We start from the raw sequence: 21,007 nt of genomic DNA, 5'->3' as shown, positions 1-21,007 counted from the left end.
GAGAACATTTTCCTAACTTGTTCCACCATCCCAGCAGCAGCAACACCTTAGCAGCACAGTGCTCCTTGCACCAAGGTCCTGGGCACACTGTGCTGACATAAGCAGCCTAAGGGCAGAATGGATGTGGGCAATGTAGTGCTGGAGAATGCCTCAGGTGCAGGCATAAGCAGGGCTGGGCTAATCCTGATGATCCCCGAGATTAAAGTTCGAGAACAGCATTTGTTCACACACGGTGCGCGGAGATCGCCTGCGCCTCTGTCTCTCCTGCAACCCCATATCCCTGCACTATCCCCACACGGGGCTCCAGCAAGGGCACTGGGACGGCTCCTCAGCCACCATCCGAGGCCATGGCGAGAGCCGCTGCCGGAAAAGGCAGACGGAGGGCCGGGAGTCAGCTGCCTTCCCGTCCCAGCCCCGTGGGAGGAGTGACGCAGGGCAGGAGCCGCTCGCCACCCCGCGCACCCGCAGCCAGGCACCCGTCCGGCAGCGCAGGTCGGGGCAGACGAGTAGAGACCTCTGCGCGGCTCCCCGCCTGCTGCCAGCCTTCCCCGGGCCAGCCTCCCCACAGCCACAGGTCGGTTAAAGGTGGCCCCATGGTCTGCTGGCAGGCAGCGGGCACTGGGGTAGCACGATGGGCATCTCTGTGGGGAAGGGAGAGGGCAAAGGGCAGGCAAGAGGGGACATCGCCTACCTGGGAGGGAGCCATCAGTCGCCAAGGCAGAGCACGGCGGCCTGGCATGTCTCCATCGCCCAGACTTGGCATGGGCAGAGAGATTTCAAGGCTTCTTGGCACCCGGTAGCATTTCTCCCCGCGGTGTCCAGAGGCAACATAGGGATGGTGCAAAACCCCAGCGCCGGGCAGGTCCCTGCAGGGGCAGGGACAGCAATTGCCTCACATTCCTAAACAAACTTCGGGGGGGGCTGCTTCTCAGTTTGCAACCATTTTGGTGCACAGGGCCAAAATTTTGTATAGCACCTCAGCCCCGCTGTCCAGCACTGTCCCCAGGCATGGCAAAGAGGGTGGCCATCATTGGAGGAGGCAGCAGTGGGCTGTGTGCCATCAAAGCCTGCCTTCAAGAGGGACTGGAGCCTATCTGCTTCGAGAGGACCAGAGACATCGGAGGGCTGTGGAGGTTTGAGGTAAGCCCTGCAAGCCACATGTCCTGCACAATGGCAGCCACATGAGAGGCAGCTAGTGGGGTGGCACACAATCAGCCATGGCAGGGTGCTGGGGAGCAGGCTGAGGGCAGGGGCTCCATTCAAAGGGCCATTACATCAGTCCCAGCCATCCCTCCCAGTCATTGTCCCTGGCCAGTGCTGAGCTGTGCTCTACTCCAGGAGCAACCCGAGGAGGGACGTGCCAGCATCTACCGCTCTGTCATCATCAACACTTCCAAGGAGATGATGTGCTTCAGTGACTTCCCCATCCCCGAGGACTTCCCTAACTACATGCACAACTCCAAGATCATGGAGTACTTCCGCATGTATGCCCAGCACTTCGACCTGCTCCGCCACATTCGCTTCAAGGTGAAAGCTGTGGGAGACTGGGGGGAAGCAGCAGCAATGAGGCTGGGGGGTGCAGGGTGCCTGACTCTTACTCTCCCTGTGCCCAGACCAGCGTGTGCCGTGTGTCCAAGCGCCCCGACTTCGCCACCACGGGCCAGTGGGATGTGGTGACTGAGAGCGAGGGGAAGCAGGAGGCATCTGTCTTCGATGCTGTGCTGGTGTGCACCGGGCACCACACCGAGGCACACCTCCCACTCAGCACCTTCCCAGGTACTGCGTTCCACCCTGACATGAGGAGAGACCCCAGAAAGCTTGGCTGTGGTGGTCTCTCTACTCCAAGATGCTCTTTCTCCTGTCTCCAGCATTTCTCTGCCTTGCTTTTGCTCCAAGTGTGCTTCAAAGCTTCACAGGCGGTGTCTAGCACGGCCAGGGAATGTCCTCACTTCAGTCTGTGGGGAGGTGTCCCTCAGCCCAGCAGCAGAACGCCAAGCATCCTTCCTCCCTGCCCACAGGAATCAAGAAGTTCAAGGGCCGCTACCTCCACAGCCGAGATTACAAGGACTCTCGGGATTTCACGGACAAGACAGTTGTTGTCGTCGGGATTGGGAATTCGGGTTCAGACCTGGCTGTGGAGATCAGCCAAGCAGCCAAGCAGGTGAGCAGCAGAACCTGGGTCCCAGTGAGCATTGCTAGTTCCATGATGACCCCAACAGCTGGCACAGCCATGGCTCCATCCCATCACTTGCTGTGTTTGACAGTGCCAGCACCCACCAATCCCAACCGCCAGGCAATGGTGGCAGTTGAGACTTGATCCCCTACAGATACTTCTGTTTCCAGCCCTGAGTACCTTACTGGGGGATGCCTTTGTGGTTCTTCCCCACCCCTCCCTGCTGGGCATCAGCCACCATCTCTCTTTGCCCTCTGGGTCTTTGTCAAGCATTGCAGCAGCACAAAGAGGAGTGATCCCAGGGCAAAGATGTGTCTCCCCATTGTCAGCCCTCTCAGGACCATCACAGCCCTCAGGAGGCAATGCTTATTTCCTTGCCCAGGTCTTCCTCAGCACCCGCCGGGGTGCATGGATCCTCAACCGTGTTGGAGATCAGGGCTATCCCTTAGACATAATCTTCACCACCCGCATGAAGACATTCTTGAAGGACCTACTGAGCTCATCCATGGTGAGCAGCATCATGGAGAAGCAACTGAATGCCAGGTTTGACCACTCACACTACGGCCTGAAGCCAAAGCACAGGTACCAGCAAATGCTCCACTTGACTGTGTGGGATCTTCTGCCCACTTCCCATGTCTTGCCCTGCTCAGGCATCTCCTCACTCCCTGTGCTTATGTTGGGGTCAAGGCACCAGCCTCATAAACCTAGTTCTCAGCTGTGTTGTGCTCAGTCAATGCTCAAAGGAGCCACTATGCCTTCCATGGACCCTTGGTGGCATCAGTGCAGTGACAACTGCTGAGCATCCCTAAGGGACTAACTCTACTGGCAATGAGAATTCCTGGTGCTAAGCATCACTGGGGACAAACATCCCCAGAGCACAGAGTAGTGGCTGCAGCAGGACAGAGCCAGGATGCTCCACCCCACTGCCCTGAAGGTTCCTTTTATCTTCCAGGGTTTTTGACCAGCACCCAACTGTCAATGACGACCTGCCCAACCGCATCATTTCGGGCAGGGTGCAGGTGAAGCCAAACATCAAGGAGTTCACGGAGACATCTGTCATCTTTGAAGATGGCACCAGGGAAGAGATTGATGCTGTGGTCTTTGCCACAGGATACAGCTTCTCCTTCCCCTTTCTTGAGGGCTGTGTGAAGGTGGTGGAGAACCAGATCTCCCTCTACAAATTCATGTTCCCCCCTGACCTGGAGAAGCCAACACTGGCTTTCATTGGCCTCATCCAGCCTCTGGGGGCTATCATGCCCATCTCTGAGCTCCAGTGTCGCTGGGCTACCCGTGTCTTCAAGGGTAAGTGAGGCAAACCTCTCCTGTGGCTGCAGCCTGAACATGTGCTCCCAACCCCAGGGCAGTGATGCCCAGCTGTATTTGGGAGGCAGCAGCCAGCTGTACCATCCTGGCTGTGAACAATGACATTTCCACCTTACAGCCATTGTGGTTAGCCAGGCTTTAGCCTGAGCAGCACAGGGACATCTGTACCTGAGCTCCATTGTATGCTCCTTTGCATCCCAAGGAGCTTGGACATGCCTCAGGTGCCAGACCCCCTGCTGTGGTGGTGACGGTAGGGACACAGCACCCAGACAAGAGCATCACCACAGTGGCCACTGTTGGCTCATCTTCCCTAGGGCTGAACAAGCTGCCTCCACGGCACAACATGGAAGCTGACATCCAGCAGAAGAAAGAAGCGATGGCAAAGCGGTAAGAACCTCCTCGGGAACAGGGTGGTGGTTAGTCTAGGCATGGCTGCTCGTTGGGCACTTTTCCTGTTCTCTGGCTGCATCTTGGCACACCTAACCATGTCAACAAATATCAACAATGTGCTTGGCAGCACCACCCCCACTCACCCCAGTGATCCTTGCCCAATGGTCATCCAATACCACCTTGCCAGCACATTGGGCATCTGCCAGCTCTTCTTCTAGCACCAGCCTGCCCTTCCTGCCCACAGGTACGTGAAGAGCCAGCGGCACACCATCCAGGTGGATTACATCCCCTACATGGATGAGCTCGCCTGCCAGGTGGGGGTCAAGCCCAACCTGCTCACTCTCTTCCTCACTGACCCCAAGCTGGCACTGGAGGTGGCCTTTGGGCCCTGCACACCCTACCAGTACCGCCTGCAGGGCCCAGGCAAGTGGGCAGGTGCCAGGGAGGCCATCCTCACCCAGTGGCAGCGTGTCATCAAGCCCCTGCAGACGCGGCCCGTGGAGGATCACCCCTCGACCTCCACTATGCCTCTCATTTTCAAACTGGCTGGGGCCGTGGTTGTCCTCGCCATCATTTTTGCTTACTTGTAGGTGCCCTACAGGTGTGGGAAGGGCAGCTTTGAGATGTGCCAGGGGGCTGGCCTGCCACACCCCGCTCCATGGCACCCTGTGCACCACAGTGCTGGCAAGAGCCTTACTCCTGCCCAGCAATGCCCTGCTGCAGCCACACTGTGAGCTTGGGATGCACATAGCCTCCCTGGCTGCTGAAATAACACCTCCGTGTCTGCTCTGCACCTTCCCCCTGGGTGCCTCCAGGGGACCCTCCTGGAGCACCTGGGTCCTCCACTGGGTGCTCCCCACTGGGGAGCCTCCACTGGGAACAGAAGAGGAAACCTGTTCATCCAGCAGGTAAAATCCAGCGCTTCTGACCCAGCAGGGACATGCTGGGCTTTTCTGTCACCTGTAACCCAGCCATGTCACCCCTGGCACACTCATGCAAGAACTAAGTGGCAAAGGCACAGCAGACCTCCTAACTGGATAAAAGCATATGAAATTGAGCCACGTGTCTGTCCCGTTACTGACACCACCACATCCCCCTGCATGCAAGGGGGGTGCACATGGGTTTGTGGCCATGTCAGTGGGCTGCGTGCACACACACGTGTGCACACACGCATGAACACACAGACACGTGTGGGCCACAGCAAGGCAGCTTTGCCTAGGGCATGTGCCACCAGGCCAGGTCATGGTGGTCACAGCAAAGTGGCTTTGTGCTACCCTTGTCACCTGCACACAGCCCCTGTAGAGGACTGCTGTGTGGGTCATGGACCCAGAGTGGTGACAAGGGGTCCTGGCCACCACACACCAAAGCTGGCATGGCTTCCAGATGACAGTGAGCTGAGCACCTCCTCGATATTGCTTTTCACACCATGACCAGACAAAATCTGGACCATGGCCACATCTTGGCCACCACACCCAGGGAGTCCCTGGGCAGCATCAGCATCGTTAAGCACTTACACAACCTAATGAGCCCCTTGGGGAGGGTAGGCGTGGGCAGGAGAGTATTGTGAAGGTAGGAGAACCTGTAGATCATGTCTAGAATAAGTATATCTTGTAACACCCCAGCTAAGCTCAGTCACCCACAGAAAGCACAGGGATGATGATTCCCACATGAGCAGTACTGAGTGTCCATTGTTGTAACCCACCAGGCTCTGCACACCACTGAGGCCGGGGTGGGAGCAGGGAAACTGAAGCACAAGATGCCACCTCCTGCCAACCCAGAGTTTCCTTTTCCCTGTGAGGTGGTCAGTCACACCCACAGGAGGGTGCTGGGGACAGTGACAGGTGCTACAACCACTTGTGATCTAATACTGAACCAGTAAGTATGCCAAGGTGCCAGGCAGGGCCAAGCTGTGTCCCACTCCCACAGGAGCACCCCGGGGAGGGCTGTGGCAGCATCTACTCCTCTCACCAATTTCTCTAAGGAGATGATGTGCTTTGGTGAGATCCCTACCCTCAAGGACTTCCCCAACTACACAGAATCACAAAGTCTTTTTGGTTGGAAGAGACCTGTAAGATCATCAAGTCCAACTTCATATTTCATAGATCAATCCTCAACCATGTTCCCAAGTGCCAGATACATGTCTTTTAAATACTTCCAGGGACAGTGACTCCACCACCTCCCTGGGCAGCCCAGGGAGGGCTTTCAGTGAAGAAATCTTCTCTAGCGTCAAATCTAAACCTTCGCTGGCACAATCTGAGGCCATTCCTCTTGTCCTACCTCTTGTTTGTTGGCAGAATTAGCCAGCATCCAACTTGCTAAGACCTGCTTTCAGGTAGTTGTAGAGAGTGATAAGATCTCCCCTGAGCCTCCTTTTCTCCAGACTTAATAGCCTCAGTTGCCTCAAACACTCCTAACAGAAGTTGTTCTCAGGACCCTTCGCCAGGTTTGCTGCCCTTCTTTAGGTGTGTTCCAGCACCAAAATGTGTTTCTTGTAGTGGGTTGCCCAAAACTGAACACAATATTCAAGGTGTGGCTTCACCAGTGCCAAGTACAGGGGCATGATTGCTTCCCTGGTCCTGCTGGTCACACAGTTTCTGACACAGGCTCTTGGCCTCCCTGGCCACCTGAGCACACTGTTGGCTCATGTTCAGACAGCTGTTGACCAACATGCCAAGGTGCTTTTCCATGAGGCAGCTTTCCAGCCACTCCGTCCCAGCCTGCACAGGGTTGTTGTGACCCAAGTGCAGGACCCAGCACCCAGCTTTGTTGAACCTCGTGCCATTTGCCTCAGCCCATTGATCCAGCCTGTCCAGAACCCTCTGTAGAGCTTTTCTACCCTCAAGCAGATTGCCACTCCTGCCCAGCTTACTGTCAGCTGCAAATGTACTTAGAGTAGCCTCAATCCTTCATCCAGATCACTGATAAAGATATTAAAGAGAGCAGGCCCTTCAACTGCCCCTGGGGAACATATGCACAACTTCAAGATCATGGAGTACTTCCACATGTATGCCAGCACTGTGACCTGCTCTGCATATCCACATCAGGGTGACAGATGAAGTGGCCCAGGGTAGGGGGAAGGCAGAAACAGTGGGGCTGGGGGGTGCAGGGTGCCTGATGCCCACTCTCCCTGTGGCCAGACCAGTGCATGTCATGTGTCCAAGAGCCCCAACTTTTCCACCATGGGCCAGTGGGATGTGGTGACCGAAAGCATGGGGAAGCAGAAGGCTTCTGTCTTTGGCACTGTGACTGTGGGCATCAGGCATCACACCAAGGCATACCAAGGCACTGCCCTGGAGGCTGCTTGCCTAGACCCTGACGCCACTGGCACCACCCTTCTCTACAGATTAGCCTCCACCCCACTCTGGCTGCTGCAAAAAATGCCTCCCCAAGCTAACACAACAGCTGGGGTTGCATGATCATAGTTCTATTTCACCCAGCTTGGTGGCTCTTGCCACACCAACACCACCTAGTCTAAGTGTCCTGCTGGCAGCTGTCACCACTGCCAGCTCATCTGTCCCATCAGAGGGGCTCCCTGGGCCACTGGCCATGTGCCTGCTGGGTTCTCCATCTCCCTGGCACAGCTTGAAAACTCAGCACTGGTGGTACCCTCTTCTCCGGATGCCAGGCAAAGCCAGTTCCCTGAGCATCCTCATTTTTTTTTTCCACACCACAGTATGACAAAACCTGAACCATGGCCACACCTTGGCCACTGCACCTAGGAAGTCCTGGGGCAGCTTTGGCATCATTTAAGCACTTACAGAAACTAATGAACCCTTTGGGAGGGTGGGCAAGCGTGGGCAGGAGGTGTGGCATAGGAGCAAGGGAACACCATGTCTGGAAGAAACCCATCTTGCAACGCTTCAGATAAGCTTGATCACCTCAAGAAGCACAGGCATGGCCATCCTCAAATAAGCAGCACCTCAAATGACCTGCCAGGCTCCACACACCCCTGAGTGTGTTTCACCCCTGGCAGAGGCTTTCCCAGTATCCCTTCCACCACCGCACCTCAGGACATGGCTAACCGGCGAGTAGCTGTCATCGGTGCCGGTGCCTCTGGCCTGTGTGCCCTGAAATGCTGCCTGGATGAAGGGCTGGTGCCCACCTGCTTCGAGAGGAGCGGGGACATCGGGGGGCTCTGGCGCTTCGAGGTAAGCCCCCTGCTGTGCCTGACTGCCCCGCAGCAGCAGCGCCGGCAGGACAGGGACCGGTAATTGGCACCACTCCCCTGCTTTGCATGCAGTGCCAGCCGAGACTCCAGAGAAAACCACAGGATAGCAAAAAACGCTGCGGCTGCAGGAGGTCCCCGTGGTGCTGGGTGGTGTGCCGGCCACAGGGACTTACCCCTTCCTGCAGGGCAGATCCTCTCCAAGGACCTTACCTCCAACTTGCTCCTCCAGCTCAGCCCTCTCCCTGTTCATGCTTCCCTTCCCGGACTTGTCCATTCCTTTCCCTGCCGTTTTGCTTTTGGAACCCTGCAACCCCACTCCTACTCATCCTGGCTCTATTTGACCCTTCTAGTCGTCCCAGTTCATCCTGCCCAGCCCTTTCCCGAAAGTCCTGCTTGTTTCTCTCCCTACTCCTCTGTTGCCTGCCCACGCAGATATATCAAGTGCTGTCTTCTCTGTGCCTTGATTCTCCTTGCCTTGGAGGAAGCCCCAGAGCCCATTTCTGACCCCACCTAATAAGGCTGCTGCCTTTTGCCCCAGGGAGCCACCAAGAACACAAGCTGATCCACCATGCCCCAATACTTGAGTGGGAGAGTCTGGGGAGAAACAATGCACCATCGAGTTGGGGGTAGCTAAGTTACAGACTGCTGATTCTGCCCACAGTGGGTCAGAAACGTGGCTGGTGGAGTAGAACCAGGGAAGCAGAGCACAACTGCCAGGGAGGAGACCCACAATAGCTGGTTCAGCAAACAGCAAGACCCAGTGTGGCAATTAAGGCAACTGCAGCTGTGAGGACATATGGTTTCGTCAGGGCCAGCTGACTGGGGAACTGGGGCACAAGGACTCCACAACGAGCTATCACCACTGCATGGTCCCAACCTACTCAGAGCTTCCTCCTTCCCTCTGCTCTTGGGTGGGTAGTTGCACCACCAGCAGGGTGCTGGGTAGAGGGACAGTTGCTATGACTACATGCAGCTTAACTCTGCAGCCACAGGTAAGGCAAGGTGCCAGGCAGGGCAGGCAGGCAGCCCAGGGTTCCCTAGGCAATGCTAAGCCATGCCTCACTCCTCCAGGAATGCCCTGAGGAAGGACGTGCCAGCATCTACCCCTCTGTCATCATCAATGCCTCCAAGGAGATTATGTGCTTCAGTGACTTCCCCATCCCCGAGGACTTCCCTAACTTCATGCACAACTCCAAGATCATGGAGTACTTCCGCATGTATGCCCAGCACTTCGACCTGCTCCGCCACATTCGCTTCAAGGTGAAAGCTGTGGGAGACTGGGGGGAAGCAGCAGCAATGAGGCTGGGGGGTGCAGGGTGCCTGACTCTTACTCTCCCTGTGCCCAGACCAGCGTGTGCCGTGTGTCCAAGCGCCCCGACTTTGCCACCACGGGCCAGTGGGATGTGGTGACTGAGAGCGAGGGGAAGCAGGAGGCATCTGTCTTCGATGCTGTGCTGGTGTGCACCGGGCACCACACCGAGGCACACCTCCCGCTCAGCACCTTCCCAGGTACTGTGCTGTGGGGCATTCGCCCAGTTCCTGTCACCCCTAGGACCACCTTTCTCTGTAGCTCAGCTCCCACCGCACTCTGGCTGCTGCTCAAAATGCTTCCATGGTAGGATCACACTTCTATCTTACCTGTCTTGGTGGCTGTTGCCATGCCAACAACACCTGACCAAAGTGTCCTGCTGGCAGGTGTCGCCACTGCCAGCTCACCTCACCAGACAGGCTCGCCAAGCTGTGGACCACACATTATTTGGGCTCTCCATCTCCCTTGGCTAGGCTTGAGAGATGGTAACACCCTTCTCTTCTGGGTGCCAGGCAAAAATGTCTGGAGGACTTTTAGCTGTGGAGACACTATTTGGCTGAAAAACAGGCTGGAGCAAACCCTCACCAGGGTCTGGCAGGACAGCACGGACCCTGGCTGCTCCTCGTCCCCCTGCCCCTGGCACTGGCAGGAAATGCAGGAGGATTTTTGTATGGGAACATGGAGGTCTCCATTCCAAGCTCTGTTCCAATGCAGGCCAGCCCCAAAGCCAGAGCAGGATGCTCAGAGCCTTGCTGAGCACCTCCCAGGCTGGAGATGCCACCACCTCTCTTAGCACCATTTCAGGGTTTCATTGCTCCCACTAGTCACGCTGGTCCCAGCCTGTTCCCAAAACACACCATCAGACTAAGCAGGGGGTCAGGCAGCTCCTGCCCCATATCCCTACCTAGCACAACTTCCCTCTGTCTTCCAGGACTGGAAAAGTTCAAGGGCTGGTACCTGCACAGCCGGGACTACAAGAACCCACAGCCTTTTTCAGAGAAGCGGGTGGTGGTGGTTGGCATCGGGAATTCTGGGGTTGACATCACCGTGGAGCTAAGCCACAGAGCTGAGCAGGTAGGCAGAAAGCCGCTAGAGCTGCAGTGCCAATTATTTGGACCCCAGCAGGCATCAAGTAACCCCCTGCCATCTTTTGTGGGTTCTGCTTTCTCCAGCACTCTATCCCCTCACAGTATGGGTGGCTGCTGTAGTCCCCACAGCTGTGCTGACATCCCTGTCCAAGGAGCACGGCAGGGGCTCAGGCAAGTCCCGATGATGCTGCCAAGCCAGCACCTCTCCTTTCCTTCCTCCCAGGTCTTCCTCAGCACCAGGCGTGGGGCCTGGGTAGCACACCGAGTGGCAGATGATGGGTACCCTTACGATGTCATCTACTTCAGACGCTGCTACAAGATCCTCCACAGCTTGTTGCCTCTAAATGCTCTAAATGTTTACGCGGAGAGGAAGCTAAATGCCCGCTTCAACCACGCACTCTATGGCCTGAAGCCCAAGCACGGGTGAGTGCCTCAGCAGCACCCAAGGTACTTGGCTCAGTGCTACCCATCCCAGATGCAGGCTCCACACTGTCTGTCTGTGCTTTCCAGGTTTTTTGACCAGCACCCAACTGTCAATGACGACCTGCCCAACCGCATCCTTTCAGGCAGGGTGCAGGTGAAGCCAAACATCAAGGAGTTCACGGAGACATCTGTCATCTTTGAAGATGGCACCAGGGAAGAGATTGATGCTGTGGTCTTTGCCACAGGATACAGCTTCTCCTTCCCCTTTCTTGAGGGCTGTGTGAAGGTGGTGGAGAACCAGATCTCCCTCTACAAACTTGTGTTCCCCCCTGACCTGGAGCAGCCAACATTAGCTTTCATCGGTCTCATCCAGCCTCTGGGTCCCATCATGCCCATCTCTGAGCTCCAGTGTCGCTGGGCTACCCGTGTCTTCAAAGGTAAGCAGGGTGGTTTGGCCGGATGCAGCTGGGCCCTCTCAGCCATGGCAAGGCTGGGTTGTTCAGCTGGTGGCATCACCTAACTCTCTTCCTCCCTCCATTTACCTGTTTATTCTCATTTTGTATCTTCATGGGACAAAAATCAGCACTGAATTTTGCCACAAGCCTTGCTCTCATCTTCTCTTGTGAGGGCCATTAACAGGTCCTATTGGCTGCAAACAACTTTCTCCCTTTCCTTTCCTGCAGTTACCTTCTTTGTCCATGCTTCCCACTTTGGGAACATGGCACCATATCAGAAGCAAAGTCCCAAACGCTTCCATGTGCAAGCAGAGGCCAGGCTGGGCTGCTGAGCCAGGCAGACCATTGCAGGAGCACAGCCCTCCCTCAAACTACAACCAACCTCCTCTTCCCCAGGGCTGCACAAGCTGCCACCACTTGCTGACATGCTGGCTGATATCACACAAACCAAGGAGACAATGGCCAAGAGGTAAGGACTCTGCGAAGGCGTTGCCTCTGCCACTGTTACCCTCTTTCCCACATTGCCAACCCTGCCTGCCTTCCCTGCCCGCAGGTACGTGAAGAGCCAGCGGCACACCATCCAGGTGGATTACATCCCCTACATGGATGAGCTCGCCTGCCAGGTGGGGGTCAAGCCCAACCTGCTCATCCTCTTCCTCACTGACCCCAAGCTGGCACTGGAGGTGGCCTTTGGGCCCTGCACACCCTACCAGTACCGCCTGCAGGGCCCAGGCAAGTGGGCAGGTGCCAGGGAGGCCATCCTCACCCAGTGGCAGCGTGTCATCAAGCCCCTACAATCCAGAGCTGGGCATGATCCTGCCTCCTCCAGATCCATGCCCCACATCTTCAAGATCTTCAGCATTGGTTTGATTTTGGCCACTCTCGTCTATGTCTCAGTCTCTCCTTTTAACCTAAAGCAGAGGAGACAGTAGAACCACCTTGCAATCTCCTTTCTTTCCTCTGGGCGTGGATGTTTCTGTACTATCTTCCTAGGTCTGCTACCTTGTCAGCATGCACAGAGGGAGTCAGTTCCACCTTCCTGCCGTGCCCTGGCCGCACCAGGTCTTGCTAGGGGCTGCTCTGAGGACAGGGGTGGCTCCCCCTGATCCTGGCCCTGCAGCTCCACAGGCTGTACTTGTGGGTTAGGCCAGTATGAAGGCGGCTAACAAACCGGGAACTCGGTGGGGCGGGGCGCCTCGGGAAACGAGCAATAAAGCTAGTCCCAGGCCGAGAGGACCAGAGACCACACTGCGTGGGCTGTCTCCGTCTCCGGCCCCCGCCGGGCTCACGCCGGGCCTGGCCAGCCCGCAGACAGCACGCTGCTCACATGCGCCCCGCAGTCAGTCAGCGTGCCCGCCCCGCAGCCAGCCGCACAGTCACCCCAACTCCTACCGCCGCCCCCAGCCCGGCCCTGCCTTCAGCCGCCATGGCCGCCCGCCGGCAGCGGCGCAGGGGACGCCGCGCTGCCCTCACCCACCATGTCAGCGTGCGGGCCGCCCGCCCTTAGCCACAGTGGGCGAATCTGCCCTCAAGAAACATGGCGGCTGCCCGGCAGCACGGGAACGGCGCCGCGGTGGGGGGGGGGGGGGGGGGGGGGGCGCGCGGCCGTGGAGCGGCGCCGGGGGCGGGCCAGAGCGCCCCGCAGAGGCTGGCGGTGGCGGCGGGGCGTGGCGCCATTTTGGACGGAGGCGGCGAGCGGGTCGGCGGTGGCAGGTGGGGCCGCGGTCGGGGCGGTAACGGTGGGGTGTCACGGCCGGTCGGTCGGTCGGCAGCTGGCTGGGCGTTGTTTGGCCGGGAGGAAACGGTGCGTGAGGCTTGGCTGGGCTCCCCAGCGGGCGACACGGCCCGAGACATGGGTGGCCTGAACCCCTCGGTTTTGGCTGGTCTTAGCCGGCTTTCAGCCCATTAGCAGGGTCCTGTCCCATGTCGGTGCGGTCCGCTTGTCCTCGGGGCAGTGGCAAACACCGCTTGGCCATGAGCTGGCAGGGACGGGAGCGGGCGGCAGTGGGCCGAGCATGCCGTGACAGCCCTGCAGCGTGCCGGCTTGGTGCGAGTCCGGGGGAGGGAGGCTTTCCTCTCTCCGGTTCCGCGGCTTACACCCCCGCACCCTACTGCGACCTCACGGCTGAAGTCTGGTTCCTTTCTCCGAAAGAGGCAGGAGAGAGAGTCCGACTTGCCTGGGTAATTCCAGCCGCAGGAGGTGTCAGCCCAGCCGTGCAGAGACCCAGTCTCTCCAAAATCAGCCACCTCAGGCTGGCTGCTGGTGTTTCCCAGGGCTGGTCTCTGGCTGCTGGGAGCGAGCGGGACACATCGCAGGGGGAACGGGTGTATTTCGCGTGTCATTTCCAGAAGTGGAGTGGGGAGCTGGGGCTGGGTGAAAGGGACTGGGCAGCGGGATCACGCCGGCAAGCACACACCTTACTGCGGACTGCAGCTGGCAGCGGATGCACGGAGACACTGCAGAGGTTTCGCTTGGGCTTCGGTTTGAGCAGCGTTTCCACCGGTGACTTGGACAGACTTGTGTCACACCATCGGAGCATGCCGTGCTGCAAGGGCTTGTCTGAACGCGGCAGGGTTTGAGGTGGAAGTTAATTCAGTCAAGTGGAGTCCCACAGGTTGTGCTCAAGGAGCTCCCTGGCCCAGCACAGCAGGGCACCTGCATGTGCCATGCAGGAGGTGGGGTGGTCTTGCCTGCGTGAGATTTCAGGTATCGTGTGCCAGAAAGGAAACCTCAGAAGGCGTTTTGAGAGTGTGACTTGTGAGGGACAGCCAGAGGGACTGGATTCCCTTTAGAGAATAGAAAGGGAAACTTTCACATCTGTTAACACATGTATGTATCTCTCAGGTTTGTCTTGGTACAAGGGCACGTTCAGCTTTTCCTCTCTGTAGATAAGTAAGAGAGTCTTAGTGAACATATTGAGGAAGAATCTTCTCCACAGCACAGGGGTGAGGTTTTTGAGGAGCTTGTTGAGACTTCTCCAGAGAAGAGGGGGAAGATGTTAGAGCAAGCTGACCTGAGCAAGCTCATCTGACCTGGCTCTTTGTGGGCACTTGATGCTCACTGAGAGGGGGTGGGAGTAAGGGTTAGCTGCCCTCTTGAGCTGCCTTTTAACCCTCAGGATTTGAGAAATACTTTAGTAATTGCTCCGTAATGTTCTAAAGCCTGGCTTTGGCTGGCAGCCTTGCCTGGCACCCGTCATATAACTTGATCTTCTAAACAAATCCCCAAATGTCACAACTAAGTGCATGAGGCAAGGCTGGCTGCCCTCTTGCCTTGCCCTGCAGAGCCTATGATCAGCACAGTAAGCTGCAAAATAAACCTGGGAACAGGGCAAGAACCCTGATCCGTCCTGTCTGCTGGAAACAGGGTAAGGCCTGAAGAGCTCCATATAGCTTGTGCTGCTGTTGTTTGTCCTGAGCCGTCTGTAGTTGTTTGTAGCTTGGTGTTGTATGGCCAGCTCTTCTGTTTTGCGTTCTCTGTGCTGGGTGAGATTGGGGATGATGCTGGAGTGCCATCTCCAGCTTAGAGTGGCACTTAGTCATGTTCCTCTGGATGTCCAAGCAGACACCAGAGTGCTCGGGGTGGTGCTGCTGGTTAGGGTCACAGCAAGCAGACCTCCTTCCTGTGCTGTGTTGCAGCTGGCACAGTGGCTTGCCTGGTGAATCATAACTGAGTGTCACTGAGCTGAGCGTTTTGCAGATGCTACAGCATTAGCCCCACACCTTGGCCGAGCTCCAGCTTGGACGATTCCACTCAGACAAGTTAAATGCTCCTTGTCACCTTCGCCAGGGGCAAGGCTGTGCTGTTCTGCCTGTGAGCACTTGGAGACTTGTTGGAAGCTGTTTAACAGTTGCTGCTTTCACTCTCTGGCTGTTTTCTTGCTGGATGTAGGGCATTTGTGTGTGGAGCCTGACTATGAGACTGTGAAAGAGGCTCTGTTATCACCAAGCAATTTATTTGCCAATAAAGGTTGGCTTTATTTTTCTCATCAGGCCCTCCTCTATGCTGGCTGCTGAGGGCTTTTGAGGGATGCAGTGTAAGTCATATCAGTTTTGGAGTCTAACAATTACCAGCTTAACTAGAGTGGGGGTTCATACGGCTATGACTATAATTAGATCAGGCTGTCTTGTGTGTTGATTTCCCATTCAGCTCCCAACCTGGCAGTGGCCATGGACTTTGGGCCTTTTTTGGGATTGCTGTCAGTCTGCCCTGGCAAAGATCATTGGGAAATGGCACCTTTGCTCCTCTGCTTGTTGCCAGAGCCCATGGGCAGCGGCACATTGCCATCCTCTCTCTCTCACACAGGGGCTGCTGAGCTGCCATGGGAAACACCACTAGCGAGCGAGTGTCTGGGGAGCGCCATGGCTCCAAGTCCCACCGATCGGATGGCTCTGGTACCCCCCACTCTGCCAAGGAGCACCCACACAAGATCATGGTGGGCAGCACTGATGACCCCAGTGTTTTCAGCTCACATGACTCCAAGGTGAGGGCTGGCTTCTGTCCTCTCTGTCCTGCCCTCTGGGGCCCTGGCTGGAGCTTCAGTTTGCTGGTTGTGTGGGGCTGTGCTCCCAGGCATGTGAAGGGTCTGTGGAGGGCAGGTAAGCTGTAGAAGGTCATGTCTGGGATGTGCAGGTGAGCTGTTAGAGGCAAAGGAGAAGTGAATGTGGTCCCGTTTGTGTCTCTGTCAAGCTCTGGTTTTGTTTGCTCAGATTCCTGGGGACAAGGAATTTGTGTCATGGCAGCCTGATCTGGAGGAGTCAGTGAAACCACCCCAACAGGCTCGTCCCACTGTCATTCGCTGGGCTGATGGAGGCAAAGAGGTCTTCATCTCTGGCTCTTTCAACAACTGGAGCACCAAGATTCCGCTCATCAAAAGGTAGCTCTCAAGTCACTCACTCTCCTCTACTCCTTTCTCAGCGAGTGTTTTCTCTTCTCTGTGCTAGCTGTTGTTCCCTTTGCTCACCTGGCTTTTCTCACTTCAGCCAGTCTGAGCAAAGGTCTTCGGGATCTGATCACAGATACAAGCATCAGCTGCTTTCCTGGGTGGTTGTGCAGTGGGAGATTATAAAACAGAGAGACCATTTTGCTTGCCCATCTGGTAATCCTGACAGCAAAGCCCTGCCCAGCTGTGCAGCAATCCTCTGGCAGCTGTTAGCTTTTGTCTTCACAATGGTCTTACCCCATGCATAGTTGTGTTGTTGCCAGCAGGCCTTATTTCTTTGCTCCTTTTAGGTCTTCTTATCCTAATGTTGTTCTTGCAGTTCTTGCTGCAATACATCTGTAATTTCTGTGGAAACACTGTGTAGGACTCTGGGCCTAATCCCAGCAAAGTGCCTGGGAACAGGCTTATCCCAATTGCAGGCTTCACAGAGCTGCCCCACTTGCTGCCTGTGTCCCACAGTGCCAGTGCAGGCTCTGCCCACACATCCTCGCCATTGTGTCTGTCACATCAACATTTCCTGGGTCTGCAGGGCTGGACTGGCTCCTGTGCTCCTTGCTGCTGGCCTCCTGGGGGTCTGAGCTGCTCTGATGCTCTGAATGCTGATGCTTCTTGTTTCTGTGCCTCAGATCACTGGTGAGGCAGAATCCTAACCCTCCATGAAGGCATTGGGGCAGGAGAGTTGGCCAGTGTGTGAAAAAGTGCTGTTTTCTGGGGCCCCATGGAAGAGCAGCATCCAGCAGGGGAACACTGCCTCATATCTCTTCTCTCTGCACAGCCACAACGACTTTGTCGCTATCCTAGACCTCCCAGAAGGAGAACACCAGTACAAATTCTTCGTGGATGGCCAGTGGGTCCATGACCCATCTGAGGTAACGTTCAAAGTTTTATCCCTGCAGATCTTGTCTTCTTCAGGGGATGAGACATGATGTAAAGGGCCAATGGAAGAGTAGAGGGTATCTTCCAAAACAAAAGGAGTATTTCCATGCCATGAGTGCTGTCACAGACTAGTTCCTCTGGCATTAGCTGTGCTGTATGGGAGAGTTTTGGGGTAGTAGTGAGGGGCAGGGAAATGCCAGAAGGCCTTTAAATCCTCTTTAGAATTGGCTACCTGGGAAGATGGGCCATAGGTTCAGCAGGTTCTCTTCTGAAATTAATCACAGGGTAGCAGCATTGGAAAGAGAGAACACTTAGCCATTGGCATGTAGCAGGATGGAGGATGAAAACAGAATATGATGTAGGAACCTAGGAGTGTAAGGAAATCCTCCCAGAGTAAACAGCAGAGATCTGCAAGCTTATAGCAGAGCTAGACACTAGCCACCTGTGCTCTGAGGTAACGGCATCTTGGGCTGGGATGCTCTAGGAAGCATTGAGTGTGCTTCAGTTGGAGATGAACATAGGAAGACTCTTACCTCAGTTCTCTCCAGCCCGTGGTCACCAGCCAGATGGGGACGATTAACAACCTGATTCATGTCAAGAAGTCTGACTTTGAGGTGTTCGACGCCTTGAAGGTGGATTCTCTGGAGAGCTCAGAAACCTCAGGTCGGGGTGAGTTTTAGTAGCATTACAGCTTTGCATGTGCTGTTTTCCACCTCCTCTGCTCTGACACTCTCTGCTCTGAGGGGTGAGCAGACCTCCTGAGTAGAGGTGTGGGCCTGCACCCAGAAATAGTAGTGTTTGACAGCATTACCTCAGCAGCCTATAGCTGAGGCCTTGTCTCTTGGAGGGGCTGTGCTCACGTAACTTCTTCTGTGCTAGCACTGTCCCAGAGCAGGGTTCCTGTGCATGGCTGAGGTGACCATTTCAGACTGGTGACCATTGGGAACATCAGCTCTTTCTATCTGCTCAACTGTGAGTAAGTCATCTGATCTGGGGTACAGGCTAGGCAAGAGCAGGACCCAGGTTATTTTCAGCAGCTACTCTTAATTTTCATGCCAAGGTAATTTGTACTGGCCCTAGCGCATCAGAAACCTCTCTCGCCACTTGTGTTACAGCAGCAGGTTAGGTTACCTCGCAGGCGCCAGCAGTGCTGACTTGGTGTGCAATGCTGGCAGGTAGCTCAGTCATGTTGCAGTCCAGGACACCCAGAGTGCAGCCTGCTATTCTTGGTACAAACCCCATCTCAGATAGAGCTTAGCTCTGTGATTTTGCCCAGCCTTGGCAGCAGATACTTCATTGGAAGGAAGCCAGCAAGATGCAGCAGGTCCAGGGAGGTGGAGCCCTTCTGGGTGCTGGTTGTTCCAAAATGGTCAGGTCACATGTCGCCAGGACATAAGGCTGGTGCAGCTTCCAGCAACCACAAGCTACCATAGCCTCTCACACAGGTTCAGCAGCTGCTCAGGGTACACTTCCCCTTTGCCCTTTCCAGGACCTCCTCATCAGGCAGTCCTGCAGCACCCAGGAGTGTGCATTTGTGCTGCTTGCTGTGCCCCTGCTGCAAAGGGCACAGCTCTGGGGCAGGCTGGCTGCTTGCTGCAGGGAGAGAGACCCTGATGTGCTGACAGCCATGTATAGAGGTCTTGGGTGGATGCCATGGGGTGTTTGTGCGATGTCAGTGTGTGTACCAGCTTGCAGCCCTGCTTGCAAATGCCATGGGCTTGCCTGGCTGCCTGTTCTGCTGTGAAAAGGCTGAGCTGCTGCTGCAGGATACATGACCATGGCTTATGGATTATGTTTGTGCCTGAAAGACCCTGCTGGGTTCTTCTAGCTTTTTGGGAGCTGCTCTGCTCGCTAGTCCTGCTTTTGCCATTTTATGTCTTGTCTTTCTCTTTTCTAGACTTATCAAGCTCACCACCTGGACCTTATGGCCAAGAGATGTATGTATATCGGCCTGAAGAGCGCTTCAAATCCCCACCTATCCTCCCACCTCATCTCCTCCAGGTCATCCTGAACAAGGACACCAATATCTCGGTGGGTAACAGCATGTGACCCACACAGAATGAGCCACACTGTTTGGAAGGGGAGTCCTGGCTTCAGGGGCCTCCCCTTGGCATTTCCTGGGAAAAGCATGGCTTTGCCTATTAACCACACTGGCTTGGCCCCTTGCTCTGCCTGGTGCTCAGCTGAGCTCTGTTCCTGTTGAGAACAGCAGAGACCCTAGCTGCTCAGATTGCCCGAGATGGCAGCTCCCTGCGATGTCTGGGGCTGGAGGGGTCAGGGCGCTGCTGTTCCCCTGTGACATTCCTTTTTTCCTAGTGTGACCCGGCACTGCTGCCTGAACCCAACCATGTCATGCTCAATCACCTCTATGCACTCTCTATTAAGGTAAGGGCAGGTCCCACCAGACTGCTGGGTGAGGGAAGGGGAGCTGCAGGGTGAGGGAAGGGGAGCTGCTGTGGCTCCCAGGAGCTCACAGCACCTGCAGGTAGCATAACCTGGACAGGTGGTGGGTGCAGGGAGCAGCAGACCTACACGAGGACAGCCTGGTTGCTCAGTGAAGCGTGGCACAGGCAGGGGTGGAGATTGTATCTTCCTTACAGTTCCTTTCAGCTGCTTCCCTACAGCGTGGTGGAGCTGAGCAGCCCTGGGCTCTTCTGCCATGGGCCAGACCCTCGTCTTGTTCTGCCCTGGCTACCTGTCATGAGTGTGTCTCCCTGGCTTTGAGACTTAGGACAGCAGGAGCTGGGGCTGCAGCAGCTGCTTCCTAGTTGCTGCCTCAGGGTGCCCCACTGCCAAGCTGGCACAGCCAGGCTGTACTGAGCTATCCCTGCTGCCTGCTGCTGACGCTGTGTCTCTGGCAGGATGGCGTGATGGTGCTGAGTGCCACGCACCGCTACAAGAAGAAGTACGTCACCACGTTGCTCTACAAGCCCATCTGAGCCAAGGCCTCGCCCGCCCCCACGCAGGACACCAAACGCTGCTTCATCTGCACACACTGGGCCATGGGACTGTGTGACAACTGGCTGCTGGCTCCAGCCTGGAACCCGGCAGAGATGCAGGCCTCCACCGTGAGCCCAAGGATGCTGCAGCCTGTGACGCTGTCCCACGCTACTGGTGTGGTTCAATTTAACCCTGGTTTCTGCCCACCTACAGCTCCCCTTGGCTTCTGCGAGCCTCTGGGGCCACTCTGCTGCTCACCAGAATAGCCTTTCCTCACGCCCAACACGGAAAGGGCTTCACCCTACCCATCTTCTCCAGCCTGTGAGGGCCCTGAGATGGGCCTGGCACTGCCACCAGCCCAAGCCTCCAGGAACATCTACCTGCTGAACATTGCTGTGCTGTCCTGGTGATGAGCCTCCAAGGCCACAATGATCTCTAGGGCCTCTGGCATGTGCCAGCTTGCCACCTGCCCCCTGTGCTGCAGCCCTGGGTTGCTGTCCTCCTTGTGCTCCCCAACCTTTGAGGAGGACTCTTAGCTTTGACTGCAGCCTCTGCCACGTTCAGCATCAAGCCAGTGGGAGCAAGGATACAGCTGGAGCCCACCACATTTACCTGCTGCTGGGACGGAACCATCAAGGACCGAGTGCCCTGTCCCTAACCTTGAGTGCTTCTGAGGGGCATGACTGACTTCATCCCAGCCAGAAGGACACCTGCACATGCCCATGCTGGAGGGGGCCTGGGGAGAGTGAAGCCAGGCAGGGACCCCAGGACCCCAGCTACCCCACTGCTGCCAGAGCAGTGCCACGTGACAGGGTTTTCTCTATTTATTACAGTATTTATTGTTCTTGGTGCTGCTGGCATGGTGTTGGCAGGGGACTCCAGAGAAGCAGGTGGAGGGAAGGGAGCTGCCCTTGGGGTG

The 21,007-nt window shown here is 56.2% G+C and overlaps 3 protein-coding genes across 4 annotated transcripts; all 3 read left to right on the top strand.

Annotated features, from left to right (window-relative positions):
- The first annotated feature begins 453 nt into the window (after nucleotides 1-453).
- On the top strand, nucleotides 454-4,943 carry LOC135177364 (flavin-containing monooxygenase 5-like). The gene is made up of 9 exons (XM_064147230.1): nucleotides 454-574; nucleotides 956-1,140; nucleotides 1,339-1,527; nucleotides 1,614-1,776; nucleotides 2,019-2,161; nucleotides 2,556-2,755; nucleotides 3,126-3,475; nucleotides 3,811-3,883; nucleotides 4,131-4,943. The coding sequence occupies exons 2-9, from the start codon at nucleotides 1,009-1,011 to the stop codon at nucleotides 4,474-4,476; spliced, it is 1,596 nt and encodes a 531-aa protein (XP_064003300.1). The 5' UTR covers nucleotides 454-574; nucleotides 956-1,008; the 3' UTR covers nucleotides 4,477-4,943.
- Nucleotides 4,944-8,991: 4,048 nt separating this feature from the next.
- LOC135177365 (flavin-containing monooxygenase 5-like) lies at nucleotides 8,992-12,408 on the top strand. Its single transcript, XM_064147231.1, has 8 exons — nucleotides 8,992-9,046; nucleotides 9,126-9,314; nucleotides 9,401-9,563; nucleotides 10,295-10,437; nucleotides 10,675-10,874; nucleotides 10,962-11,311; nucleotides 11,726-11,798; nucleotides 11,883-12,408. The coding sequence occupies exons 1-8, from the start codon at nucleotides 9,014-9,016 to the stop codon at nucleotides 12,259-12,261; spliced, it is 1,530 nt and encodes a 509-aa protein (XP_064003301.1). The 5' UTR covers nucleotides 8,992-9,013; the 3' UTR covers nucleotides 12,262-12,408.
- Nucleotides 12,409-12,992: 584 nt separating this feature from the next.
- PRKAB2 (protein kinase AMP-activated non-catalytic subunit beta 2) lies at nucleotides 12,993-20,932 on the top strand. 2 transcript variants are annotated; one of them, XM_064147229.1, is made up of 8 exons: nucleotides 12,993-13,042; nucleotides 15,636-15,813; nucleotides 16,040-16,206; nucleotides 17,048-17,141; nucleotides 17,697-17,811; nucleotides 19,046-19,179; nucleotides 19,465-19,533; nucleotides 20,010-20,932. In XM_064147229.1, the coding sequence occupies exons 2-8, from the start codon at nucleotides 15,652-15,654 to the stop codon at nucleotides 20,085-20,087; spliced, it is 819 nt and encodes a 272-aa protein (XP_064003299.1). In that variant the 5' UTR covers nucleotides 12,993-13,042; nucleotides 15,636-15,651; the 3' UTR covers nucleotides 20,088-20,932. The 2 variants fall into 2 exon arrangements, with proteins under 2 accessions (XP_064003299.1, XP_064003298.1); XM_064147228.1 differs by having other exon boundaries at nucleotides 17,697-17,817.
- Nucleotides 20,933-21,007: the final 75 nt, after the last annotated feature.

The sequence above is a fragment of the Pogoniulus pusillus genome, chromosome 8 (genome assembly GCF_015220805.1).
Source record: "Pogoniulus pusillus isolate bPogPus1 chromosome 8, bPogPus1.pri, whole genome shotgun sequence".
Lineage (NCBI taxonomy): Eukaryota > Metazoa > Chordata > Aves > Piciformes > Lybiidae > Pogoniulus > Pogoniulus pusillus.
Note: the sequence above shows the minus strand (reverse complement) of the source record. Positions and strands in the feature narration are given on the sequence as shown.